Consider the following 12,907-nt stretch of genomic DNA (forward strand, 5'->3'; position numbering starts at 1 on the left):
GATGCAGAATCTTACCTGAGCCACATTAGGCAGGTCAGGTGAGTGTCATTCTCTCTGAGCAACCAGACTGTTCAGGTCCACATCGAGCTCTGCCACAAGACAGCAGCCCACTGGAATTCTTGGGAATCTGATTCACAGATATCTCCCGCTCCTGTGTGTGTTTTTCCTGAGAAAAGGTTTTCTTGAGGTTGGGAGTTCTGTCTTTGCCTTTGTTTTTGTTAGCTTTCACTTCCAGTTTTCACCAAAGTGCTTATTGAGCATTTACTCAGCTTTGTGTACAATGCATTACAATGCTCTATGATGTCTAGAAAATGAAACTTTTTCTCCTCCTTCTGGCTTTTGGTTTCATTTACTGCAGGCTACAAAGGATGTCCGTGTCCTGGTCCTGGTGTCTGTAGTACACAGAAAACAGGTTGTGGAAGTTGTGGCTGCTTTCTTCTGGCAATAAAGACAATCCATTCTTACAAGTAAGTAGTTTAAAAATGTTTTAAGTGAATACAAATGAAAGGATCTTTGTAATAGAACAAATCAAATCTTACATTGTATTGTGTTTTGTAAAGTGTGTTTGATGTGAAGCTTTAAGTTTCGTTTGGGCTTTTTTGGAGACAACTGAATGAGCTTTTTCAGGTCAGATATTGAAATGAGTGAAGATGGAGGAAATGAGGTATGCTGATGACTAGTATAACCTCACTAATCTGATTTGTTCAGTGTGGTTGACTCTCGAGCCGGTGTGGGAAAATATTTCTGGAAGACCTGAGGAGCCACACAGTCTCATTAAAATTACGTTGTGTGCAATTTCACACATACCACACTTCCAGGTTTTCCAGGCGACTTAGGTATGGAGAGAACAGCAATGAAAGTTTAGCTTTATCAGGGACTCTGTCATTTGTCCTCAGTCATGCATAGGCTTACAACAACTTACGAGACTTTACCTTTGATACAGGTGAGTGGAATGATAGTCTTGTCTGAGCTGCATCTGTTTCTTTTTTTTAATTTTAGATGAGTTACTTACTGTGTATACATTCATTATCTGCATTTATTTAACATGTGCGTACCAGATTTAATGTATTTTTTCTGTGTTTTTAGAAAAAGAACACATTTAGTTCAGGGGAATGTTTAACTTATATTTGTCTGAGCATTTCCACTAAACATGTAACCTGCTTGTCTTTTGTAGGTTTCCTTTTCCTCTCATAGTGTCAGTTTCAACAGCAGAGTGAAGTCCAGACTGTGGAGCTCCGTACTCAAGATGATCCCTCACATGGCACTGTGCAAATTCTGTAAGTGTTACATAAACCATTATCATATAACACGTTCACAAAAGTCATGCTGCTATTTGGATGAATTCATCTTTGACACGTACATGAATACAATGATAATACATCTGCATTATGGAAGGGAGAGCTGATTGTGCAATACAATTGGATTATTGTGAAAATGTAATGTGACCAGGGTATTTTTATCTGATTTGTCATAAGCCGTTAGTTCTGCTTGGAGATGTGATGTTTGTCGGCTCAACACTAGACAACGGGAACTACTGTAGAAGTTTGTGTTTGCTTGGTGATTACCGAGGGGTTTTTCATGATGTATGACTGTTAGTAATTGAGAATATGATGCTTTGAATTCATCAATTGAACTGATATTTTCCTCCTCCGTCAGTTCCTCTGGTTCTAGTCGGGGTTGTGGTGTTCGCTGTGAGTGGGATCTTTGGAGACCCTCTGTATGAGTGCCTCCAGGACACTGACTACAGCGAGCTCCTTGACATTGTGGATAAAGGTCTCCCTCCCACTAAGACACCCCGTCATGTAGCAATTATCGGCGGGGGCATCGCTGGACTGACCGCTGCAAAGTTTTTAGAAGATGCCGGGCATAAGGTAAAGTCATTTATAGTGAGGAAATAGTGATTGAATTATTATTGTCAACATCTGTGTTCTGAGTGGATACTTGCCTCAAAGTGTGTTTGACATGACGATTGTGTGTCCTCATGCACAACAAGGTTACCATAATAGAAGCCAGCGGCCGTATTGGAGGGCGTGTGGAGACCTTCAGGAGCAGAAAAGAAGGCTGGTATGCTGAATTGGGCGCCATGAGGATCCCCAGCTTTCATAAGTGAGTACAGGAGTCTGCTGGGCCGTAACATGACACTGACATTAATGGACCGATGATTTTAAGACACTTTGTTCCATCAACTAAAGCCTCTAATTACTCAACTACTCAATTAAGTACAATACTTAAAGGAACAGTTCACCCAAAAATGAAAATACAGTCATCACCTCCTCACCCCCATGCTGGTGGAAAGTTGAAAAACATTTCTGGAGCTTCACAGTAAAACAGCGTTGAAGCATTCTCCTAAACAACTGAAGTAGCTGGGGACTTGTTATATAATGTAAAAAAAACTACCAAAAAACAAACATAAATTTATATAAAATGGCTCCGTACAGCTGGTCAAGTGTAATCCAAGCTACAGGAAGCCAAACGATCCCAAATTGACTTCGAAAGATGTTATTTACACCCTTGATGAGTGGTTGGACATAAACTGAGCAGCCACAGTGACAATTTCTGCCTTTAAAAGAGTGTAAATAACTTATTTTCAAATCAATTTAGGCTCTCAAGCAGGTGCCCAGAAATATGACTTCATGTGTAATTAGGCAACTGTTTGGGAACACATTTCAAATCAACTTTGATAATATGTCAGTATTGAGTTTACAGCTAATTGTGCTGCCCCCAAGTGGCAAAATATCTACTAATGAAGTCCCCGTTCAGTCAAAAATGTGTTTACAGTAGAATGTCTGAGCCTCACAGTGCAGACTGACGTACTGCATGTGCTGGGTTTGACTCTAGGCTCTAGGCTGTTTTCATGTTAAGTGCTCAAAGTGTACATTTTCTCTGTGCTCATTGAGAATCTGATTTTAACAGGCAAATTTTGCTTTAAATTGTTCAGGTCCAGAAGTCAACAACACAGAGTTATGGAGTGACACTTTTTTTATATGATAATAGCTGAAGGTAATGCATGTGCTCTGCAGGTTACAGCAAGAAGTCATTCCCACGCTTTGTTGTGCCACTTTAGTTTCCTTTGTGGCTTTTTAGGTCAGAGTGTGCCCTGCCATCGATGTGAGAAATGAAGAGTTTGCTAACAAGGGCAACAATACTCTCCTACTCATAATATCATAATGGCATAATATATGATTTGTGACATCGCAAATAGATGGAAGGAAATCGTGGTCCACTATTCAGCAGACTGTGGATATTAAAAATAAGTACATTTTCATAGATTCTGAAATATTTAATGAGGGAAGGGAACTGATGTCATTATAATGATTTTAAGATAACAGAACTTTCTTTGTGGAAAATCCATTTCAGTTATAATTCAATGGAGATTATTTTATGTAAGTCTCATAACTTGGAGGAGGGGATCTAATCAGAGCTGCTCAAAATGGGGCCTGGGGGACAAAGTTGGCCTGTCATAAGGCGTGGTTTCATCCACCCCATGTTTCTAGTGAAAAATGATCAATAAATAAAAATTGATTTAAAAAAAAAAACTGTACTGTAACGTGAACAGTGAAGCAGGAAGTCAGTCAAGTGTGGGAATTTTTGCATCTTACCAGAACAACACAACAAAATACAATACAATACAACACAATACAATACAATACAATACAACACAATACAATACAATAGGTGTTTACTTTTGGCCTATGGCTCTTGATTAAGTTTCAGTTTTAGCCAAGGTAAAAAGTTTGGACACAAGGTGTTACCTAGAAGAACATACAGTATATCTTACATACATATTATATTTATTAATATGTAGTATCTATTCCACAGGATTTTGCTGTCTTTCGCCTCCAAATTACACATTTCCTTAAACCACTTCATCCAAGACGACATCAACACCTACTACTTGGTTAATGGTGTGCTTCAGAAAACGTACGCTGTGGAAAACAACCCTGCTGTGCTCAACTACAGCCTGAATGACAGAGAGAGGGGGAAGTCAGCAGCTCAACTGTTCAGTCAGACACTCTGGAAGGTTTGTACACATTCCACTCACTGATAGTATAGTTGTTATTTTTGTATACATAAGTATTATTTACTGCACGAGGATATCTAAGTAAAAGATACTGTATGTAATGTGTGCACAGGTGAGAGATGACCTGAAGACAATGGGCTGCAGCGCCATGTTGGATAAATATGATTCCTACACAGTAAAGGTAAAGATTTATTTATTTTGACCTGACTCGCAACAGGTCATAGCTTGAGTCTGATTGAAAATGTTCACAGTATGAATAACTGGTTATGTTTCACTGCTGACAGGAATATCTGGTGAAGGAGGGCAACCTGAGTCGTGGTGCCTTGAGGATGGTCGGGGACATCCTGAATGAAAACAGCCTCTTCTACACGTCACTGATCGAGATGCTGTACATACAGTCAGACATCAATGACAACACTGAGTAAGAAATATTCATATTTTATTATGTGTCTGCTGGCAGCACGCAGCCTGCAGACCTAACTTTGGCTTGGTGCTGGTTCTCTGGAGGCAGAAATAATCTTATCGGTTGAAAAGTTGTTTTTCTCTTTTATCGGTGAAGAGTCCTCTCAAGGATGGATTACCTTTTAGTCTTCTGTGTCATAAAAGACATTTGTTCTTTAATATAACAAGCCAGCAGAATGTAAAATACTAAAGTAGAAAACAACCACGAAGAGATCTGAAAAACAAAAAATGATACCAACACATGGAAGGATAGACACAGTAGATTAAGTTACAATTAAAGGAACAGTTCACTCAAAAAGGAAAACTCAGTCATTATCTCCTCCCCCCATGCTGATGGAAAGTCAGGGAAAGTTTTGTAGTACACAAAAAATTTCTGGAGCTTCACAGTTAAACAGAGTTGCAACATTCTCCTTAACAACTGAAGTAGCTGGAGACTTGTTTTAACGTTGTGTCCTGTACACTGTGGGGGTACGTTGTACCCCATATTCATATTTTATCAACGAGTAGAGCTGTCTAAAAACGTTGTCTTGAACACATGTAAGCCTTCTCTTTGCTTCTCCACTGCTGTGCTGCTTTCCTGTTGTCGTGTGCACAACTCATACCCTGACCACTAGTCTAATCTGACATCCAGCAGTGGTGGCTCCACAATAGTGGAGCATGATATGGAGCTATTTTACCCTACAGACAGGTCTGACAGGCAGAGTCTGTCAGAGGCAGGAATATCCAGCATATACAGTGAAATAAATATCTTAGTCAAACTGATTAAATATAGCACACTATGTTCAGACATCTAAATAACATTCAGCTCATTGCAACATGTTAACTACATAAATTATGTTAATGAAACGGAAAAAAATAATATACCTCAAACCTGAAACATGAAAATGGCTGAATAATATATAAAATAACCTTTTTGTGTAACTGTGAAAGATAAAGGATTCCTATATTAAGGCTACATGTAGTCTATCATAGGCTATAGACCTCATTATTTTGGCATTTAAAAAAAAAAAAAAAACACCTTAAAAAACTGTCCCGTTTTTTAGTAATAAAAAGTATTGATATCGGTGATATTGGACTTGTATTACTTGGTATTGGATCAAAACTAAATTTTGTGGTATCGCCCACCTCTAATGTACATCATTAACTAACCTGATGACGTGTCTGTCAAAGAGATTCACCTATTCCTCTCTGCGGAGTGACCTGAAGTGGCCGATCTCTTTTTAGCGAGTGTTAGCGAACAGTGTCACTCTCCACTGTGTTCACAGGCTAGTCACTAACTTTGTCTGCTGTTTAGTGATAGTCAGTTAGCATACAATTGTAAGTAAGATTGTTTTACTGGAAACAGCTGCCTGATATGGCTGGATTAAAACCAAAACAATGAGCTGAAAGACGCTACAACTCACAGGAGCGCTGAGTGGAACTGTAGTCAGGAGATATCTGCTGGTTTGCACCACATTAAACACAGTCATTTAATCAGTTGTTGATATAAAAATACTGCTTGTTGCAGCTTTAATGATGTACCATGATGAGAGGTTTATAATGGGGGTTTCTTCCAGGTACTTTGAAGTGACAGATGGCTTTGACCACCTCCCGAGGGCTTTCTACCAGCTGTTAAATGCCACCATCCTCCTCAACTCCAAGGTGAAGCTAATCAACCAAACAGGCGGCAGCAATGTGACGGTCACATTCCAGGACTGGCGTAATTCAGGCTCCCTGACCAACCTGACAGTGGACTATGCCCTGGTTACATCTACGGCAAAGGCCACCCTCTTCATTGACTTCCAGCCCCCTCTCTCCGGGGACAAGATGGAGGCGCTGCGCTCCGTTCATTACGCCAGCTCCACCAAGGTGATACTCAGCTTCAGGGATCGCTTCTGGGAGAAAGAGGGCATCAAAGGAGGGAAGAGCGTCACCGACCGTCCCTCTCGCTTCATCTACTACCCCAGCCACAGCTTCTCTGGTACAGCCGCAGGAGCCCTCCTGGCTTCTTACACCTGCTCCGACGACTCCACCCTCTTCCAGGGGATGAGCGAGGAGGAGCTGATGGCTGTGGTCCTGGAGGACTTGGTGAAGATCCACGGAGAGTACATCAGGCCTCTGTGTACAGGGGGCCTGGTGAAGAAGTGGGGCTTAGATCCTTACAGTCTGGGAGCGTTTGCCCTCTTCACTCCCTACCAGCAGGGACACTATGCCAGAGAACTGTTCCAGAGGGAGGGCCGGGTGCACTTTGCAGGAGAACACACAGCCACACCACATGGGTGGATTGAAACTGCAATGAAGTCTGCACTCAGAGCAGCTAAGCATATTAACCTGCTTACTGTTTAGTTGTGTCTGGAATTGTTTTTATATATACATGTTCCTTTATATACGGTCTTACAGGGTTTGATATTGTGGTTTACCAGTGTATCCTGTGATCTACCAGCATTAACCCCCTCTGATATTTTTGTGTAATGTACATATTTATTGATTTGCGTCCATATGTACTGATCAGCAGTACACACTTGACTAATGTGTGCCCATAAACTGACGTTCTGACCAGAGTCCTCAAAGATGATCATAAATACAAATGTCATTTCATGATGATAGTGATTCACAGTATTTTATTATCACTTGTTGTATGCAACGTTTCAGTGGATATCCTGATTCTCTGCCAGATTAAAACTGAAAAAGAGCTGCACCCTAACTTTTTTTTTTTTATTCAACAAGAAAGAAAAAAATAATAATAAAGCATGTGCTTTAAAAGATGATGTGTTACTAAAGTGGAAAATATGTAAATGTCTATGAACAAACAGAAGTCTTCTCACCAGTTAGACACACGTCTGCCCCATTTTGTGAAAATGGTTTTCCAGGCTGACACGTGACTCAAGTCATTTGGTAAAAAGTCTCAAAACAAGTCACAAGTCAGACAAAGTAAACTTTGTTTTACCACCCGACTACAGAGCAGCTTCATTCTTCAGGCTGAGACTCCTCATGAAAAACACTTTTGATTATATGACTTATCTGACACTGATACGTGGGAATTCACCCTGATGACAGGCATAATGAATAACCACAATAATTACACAGAAATATCTTCTGGCTGATGGTCTCATTTGTTGATGTAGGTCTATAGAGGCATTATTATTAAATTAAAACTCCTGAGCTACACTGGAAATGCAGTACTAATCTTGATCTTCATTTTACAAGAAAACACTCTTTATTCTATAGTGTGAGCTGCATGTCAGCATGTTGTTCCAATGTCTGAATCCCTTATTAAGACCCTGGAACACATGTCCATGGTTTGGACAGGAAGTGGAGGAAGTACTCAGATCCTTTTCTTAAATAAACGTACCAATCATTTATATATATAAAAAAATCATTTCAAAGCATCAAAAATCATCAATCATCAAGTGAATGAACAGACCAGCATATTTGTACTTTAAGTATCAAAAGTATCCTATTTCTTTCTGCTAAAAAAAAAAGGGCCTCTATAACTGATATATTTCTGTATTTCATATTATTAGACTGATAATTGTGATGCATGAATACATCTGTAACATTGTACTGTTGTAGCTGGTTTAGGCGGAGCTACTTTTATCTACTATACAATTAGGTGTTTGGTTCAGTGGTGCCGAACCCATAGGCTGGGCCACTGCAACACAAATCAGTTTTTATTTTTGGACCTTTTTGGGGCTTCAAACAGTTATGTAAATGAAACCATGTGTCTCTTGAGTGGAACTGCTAACAACTCAGAAACCTGTGACAAGGAGTCTCACTAGCAGCTGTTTTTTACAAGAGGTCACAGGTCAAAGGGGGCTGGGAACCACCGCTTTAATCTTTAACAGTGCACTGGGTCTTACTGGGTCATTTTAACTTTGACACCACTGCAGGTCAGTGATGAGCAGCAGACAGAAAACCTCCTTATTTGGCAGAATAATAGGGTACTTTTAATGGCTAACATCATGTCACACTTTTGTAGGCTGAAATGGCCTGAAAATAATGTTGTGATATTTTCTGATTTCTCAATGATAGAAATCTCCTCAAAGCACGTCATGAATGGTAGGATGTGGCGGCAAAATCAAATATCATATTTTTTAACAAATACCTCTCTATATATTTTGCCCATATTGTAGGGATGACTATTGGTATTCTCAATATTAACACAATGAGATTTCTGATCAATAATCATCAGTAATGTGGAGATAATGAAAGTAGAACAGTCTGGTGAGTTCAGAAAATAACATCACTTTACTGTGATAAGCCTTTAAAACCAGGAGAAGACAACAGCGATGACTTATCATCATATAATGATATCCAAAATCTAAGATGATAAATAGTCTCATATCATGATAACAATGTAGAGTGGATATTTTGCCCAGCCCTATATCACACATCGACGAAACAAATTGGGTTTTTTTTGAAGATGTAGAATAAAGTGCGCAATAAATACTGTGCACACAAAAGTTATCTCTTTGATCAAACTGCTTTAATGTAAAGATTTGATTAAAAATCCCTTCCCTGTTAGTTTTCATACAGGCCATAGGATAATCCCCAAGTATTTTGTATCAACATTCCCCAGGAGGGCTTCTTGTGTATATTACACATTATTGCATTAGTGTACAACATGCATTCCATTTTACTTTAATCAGGATGAAGTTACAGAGATTTCACTGCCAAGTACAGAGGAAGTGTTACATGACATTTAGGTATGCCTTGATGTGTGCTGTCATTATTAAGCTTTTGAGAATTAATTAAAGTCTGATCAATAAGCCGTTCAACCATTATTGAGTGATACTGGCCTATCACAGATATGTAGGTATTAGTGCATGTTGTCTGATATGCACCGATAGGATGTCCTTTTTTTTTAATTATTATTATTATGAAGAAAAAGACACTCAGGGTTTTTTATAATTACATAATTCCCAGTGAAATTTACTGCTTCAGTGCTCTGACGTCATTTCAGACATAAAGTTTATTGTTAAGCTGTAAAATATCCTGCCTCTGTCACAGATCTTTGTCACAACTGTTTGATAACCATGTTTGAGAGATCATTGCAAAAAAAAGTGTCTAAATCAGCCGCTGTATTGATGTCGGAATTTTTCAATCCTTAACATCAGTATCGGGCCAATATGTTATGTATCATGTTATGTATCATGTATATGGGATTGCCTCTTCCTGAATTCTAACAAGTTTGATACAGAAAGTGACAAAAGTGTCACTGAACCCAGATCTGTCCTCCAAACAGTGGTGCCATATTAGCCGAGTTCTTTCCTGCTTCATTCTCCATGTTGTTGAGTGCATGAAGGATTACAGACAGGATGGTGAGCTGTCACTTTACCGTTGTCACATTAAATGGCTTCTCAATTCAAACAGACACTTCTTGCTTCCATTTGCAGCTGAAACCACGCAGAGATTCCCTTAAAGCACCACCAGTCGAAAACTTAAACAGTAAGTTATATTAAAAAAAAAACTTGTCCTCTCCACATTATCTTATAACAACGTGCTAAGAATACATTTTATTTATGTCATTACACAGTCCATTTGGCATCTATAGTCCATTATTAATGAGCGCCCTTCTGCACCATCTGTGTGAAGCGGTTGGTGATGGCCAGGGTGGTGTCGATGAAACGCTCAACACAGCTCTGCAGACACGTCTCGGTCCGGTAGTCCAGCTTGGAGCCCGGACTGTCCACACACTTGTCCCAGCAGACGTCAGTGAAAGTGTGCACCTGGAAGAAATAGAAAAAGATAAATCTGTAGGATTAATAAATTATGCTGATGAGATACCTCTGTGATATGCTGTTAAATGTTGGCCTGTAATACTGATGGCTCAGGCTCTATATAGGACTACCCCGCTGTCCATGAGCTAATACAACCATATTCTTATCAACATGCTTTTGATAATAAATAGCACATGGGGAGAGTATCAGTATGAATTCACATATGACATCAACAATTACTTGATTAATCATCAACCCCAACTACTTTGATAATCGATAAGATGAAGCTGCATATAATCTGTTAATTACCTCCAGTGATGTCACTCAGTGGCAAAGCTGCATTGTGGGTAATGTAGGTACCAGGCTTTGAAACCCAGTCCACTGGTCTATCATAACACTCCTCTAACACTGTTGGACTCATTATGGATGGTTTAAAAACAAATGATCAGAATCGAAACAGCAGAACAGGGATATCACCTTTTTATTCCACACATTCTTCTTTCTTTTCAAAACCTGGTGCCTACATTACCCACAATGAGTGATGCATGATATATATCCGGCCGAGCTTAAATTATAGCCCATAAATGGATCTGATGATACAAAGTCAAATTGCTTTCAACGACTTAACAAGCGTAGCATCCGCGCTCTCCAATACAGGAGGTGGCAGCATGCACTCTGAAATTGATTTGCATTTTGTCAATTACCAGAGAAGAAGAAGAAGAAGAAGAAGAAGAGCAACACACTATTATTCGAGATCATGACATAAAACTGCAGCACCTGGGAAGAACCTCGCCTTGTGGACTGAAATCATCCATGTCTGCTCACTGTAAATGAGCCTTCCCCATCCTTGGCTGTGAATAAACTACAGGGAAGGAACTTTTAAAAAAAAAATACAAAACGTGAAACTAGCAGGTATCTTATTGGTATTGGCCTGGAGAAGCAGGTGATTATCAGTTATTGGTATTGGTTGAAAAAAATCCATATTGTGCTTCCCTACCCACAATGCAACATAACCACTGAGTGACATCACTGGAGGCAGTTTATCAGAATAGATGCAGCTTCCTGGAGCCTCAACACACTTTATACTACTTTCTTCACATATGCAGTAGTACTCCCCCACACCTGTAAACACACTTTAATGTCTGCTCGGGTAGTAAGGCCTCCGCTATGAGACATGAATAGATCATTTATGGTGCTAATACGAGCTGCTGGTCATGCCACCTTCCATTTGAAAGCTTAAATTCGAAAAACGTATAAGGTGTGACCTTCGTACATAACCGAGCTGCTTTTTTATTTATCAAAAAGTAAAAAACCTTTAATTGTAAGTTGTTCCAGGGGAGTTTGGTCTCACCGACAGAGGGTGATTCATTCCCCTGCATGTGGTTCATGCTCCACAGATGAATGCTAACGGACTGGGTACAGAATAGCATGGTTAGCATACAAACCTGGGCCTGGAACTGCGCTTTCTGTTGCTCTATAGCGATCATACGCTGAAGCTCCGACGCCTCGGCTTTCTCCGACGCACTGAGATTATCAAAACCGTCCATGGTGTCGTTGAACAGTTACAGGACGACTCTGTATTCCCGCTGACAAGCTGCTAGAGGAGGTGAGGTGACCTTCGGTTTCACCACCAGTGAGCGCTGCAGCGTGTGAAACACCGCTGATGTAAACATCACATGACGCGCCGCACACAGCGGCGGCTCCTGCCTCCGCCATTTGTAGATCCACGTTCTAAATGTGACGCAAGAAGTGACGCTCACAAAGATATTTAATGTTTAACACGAGCTGACTCGCGTCTCATCTTGAGCTGCTTGTATCAACAAAAGGATCAGCTGCTGAAACACCTGCACTCTTTAAAGGAGCACTATGTAACTTAAGACAAGAAATTCAAATATTAATGAGGTAATAATACAAACGCATCAATGTTTTTTTTTCCCATAAGTGAATAAACAAGCTGTTCTCAGAGGAAAATAAGGTCCCAGAACACTGTTTGAAGCTAGAGAGGTGGCAGGGTCCGCCACATATAAATATAGTAAATCAGAATAAATTGTGTTGTCCTTTAAGGTCAGTTTGTTTATTCAGTTTATTCAGTCACGAAAACAAAGATAGTTTGTTTATTTAGTTTGTTTAGGCAGAAATGAAATGAAATGAAGATCTTTCTCTGCTTATTAACATTTCTTCAACAAAACTACAGAGTGCTCCTTTAAAATGTTTGTTTTTTTATGTGATCATCTTGTTCCACTTTCTGTGTGCCAAAGTTATAATATTGCTTACTTGCTGTCTACTTTTTATACCTGTTTTATTAAAGTTTATTGAAAAAGGAAGTAGATTTAAAATAATTTCGTTGTTCAGTTCATATCAGACAAGAGTATTAATATAAGTATAATGCAGTGGCTTCATTGATAAATTGTACATTTATAGTTATTTAAACTTTAGTAACAGTACTTTTACATTTACAAAGTGTTATAAACATCAGTTGCAACTTTACCATAAATAATTACTTAACAAATGGTTTATAAAGCATTCATTGTTTGTTCACAGTGAAATTAATTAACTATAATTTTACCATTTATTAATGATGGCTATGATAAAGTAATTGTAGACTGGCTTTAAACTGAACACTGTGCCCAGGGCAGTCAGTAATGATATCATGTGAGACTTTTTGGAGTAAGTCCAACACCGAAGTAGTAAGTGACTTCACTGGAGATTTTCTTTTCTAGTTTGA

General features: G+C 39.3%; 2 protein-coding genes across 2 annotated transcripts; one reads left to right on the forward strand and one right to left on the reverse strand.

The window, feature by feature from the left end:
- The first annotated feature begins 434 nt into the window (after positions 1–434).
- il4i1 (interleukin 4 induced 1) lies at positions 435–9,262 on the forward strand. Its single transcript, XM_084350940.1, has 8 exons — positions 435–467; positions 1,175–1,277; positions 1,657–1,871; positions 1,994–2,106; positions 3,820–4,021; positions 4,134–4,202; positions 4,306–4,442; positions 6,040–9,262. The coding sequence occupies exons 2-8, from the start codon at positions 1,247–1,249 to the stop codon at positions 6,806–6,808; spliced, it is 1,536 nt and encodes a 511-aa protein (XP_084207066.1). The 5' UTR covers positions 435–467; positions 1,175–1,246; the 3' UTR covers positions 6,809–9,262.
- A 685-nt stretch (positions 9,263–9,947) lies between these two features.
- timm8b (translocase of inner mitochondrial membrane 8 homolog B (yeast)) lies at positions 9,948–11,883 on the reverse strand. The gene is made up of 2 exons (XM_084350941.1): positions 11,628–11,883; positions 9,948–10,191 (listed from the first exon to the last, which is right to left on the reverse strand). Exons 1-2 carry the CDS (start codon positions 11,727–11,729, stop codon positions 10,024–10,026), a joined length of 270 nt encoding a protein of 89 aa, XP_084207067.1. The 5' UTR covers positions 11,730–11,883; the 3' UTR covers positions 9,948–10,023.
- Positions 11,884–12,907: the final 1,024 nt, after the last annotated feature.

The sequence above is a fragment of the Pagrus pagrus genome (assembly GCF_965226575.1).
Source record: "Pagrus pagrus genome assembly, chromosome: 4".
Classification (NCBI taxonomy): Eukaryota; Metazoa; Chordata; class Actinopteri; order Spariformes; family Sparidae; genus Pagrus; species Pagrus pagrus.

Coding starts and splice junctions, on each gene's coding strand:
- il4i1 (XM_084350940.1), top strand. CDS start 1,247: ATGATCCCTCACATGGCACTGTGCAAATTCT. Junction 1,278..1,656: donor CATGGCACTGTGCAAATTCT/GTAAGTGTTACA, acceptor CTCCTCCGTCAG/TTCCTCTGGTTCTAGTCGGG. Junction 4,203..4,305: donor ATGATTCCTACACAGTAAAG/GTAAAGATTTAT, acceptor CACTGCTGACAG/GAATATCTGGTGAAGGAGGG.
- timm8b (XM_084350941.1), bottom strand. CDS start 11,729: ATGGACGGTTTTGATAATCTCAGTGCGTCGGAGAAAGCCGAGGCGTCG. Junction 10,192..11,627: donor AAGCGCAGTTCCAGGCCCAG/GTTTGTATGCTA, acceptor TATTTCTTCCAG/GTGCACACTTTCACTGACGT.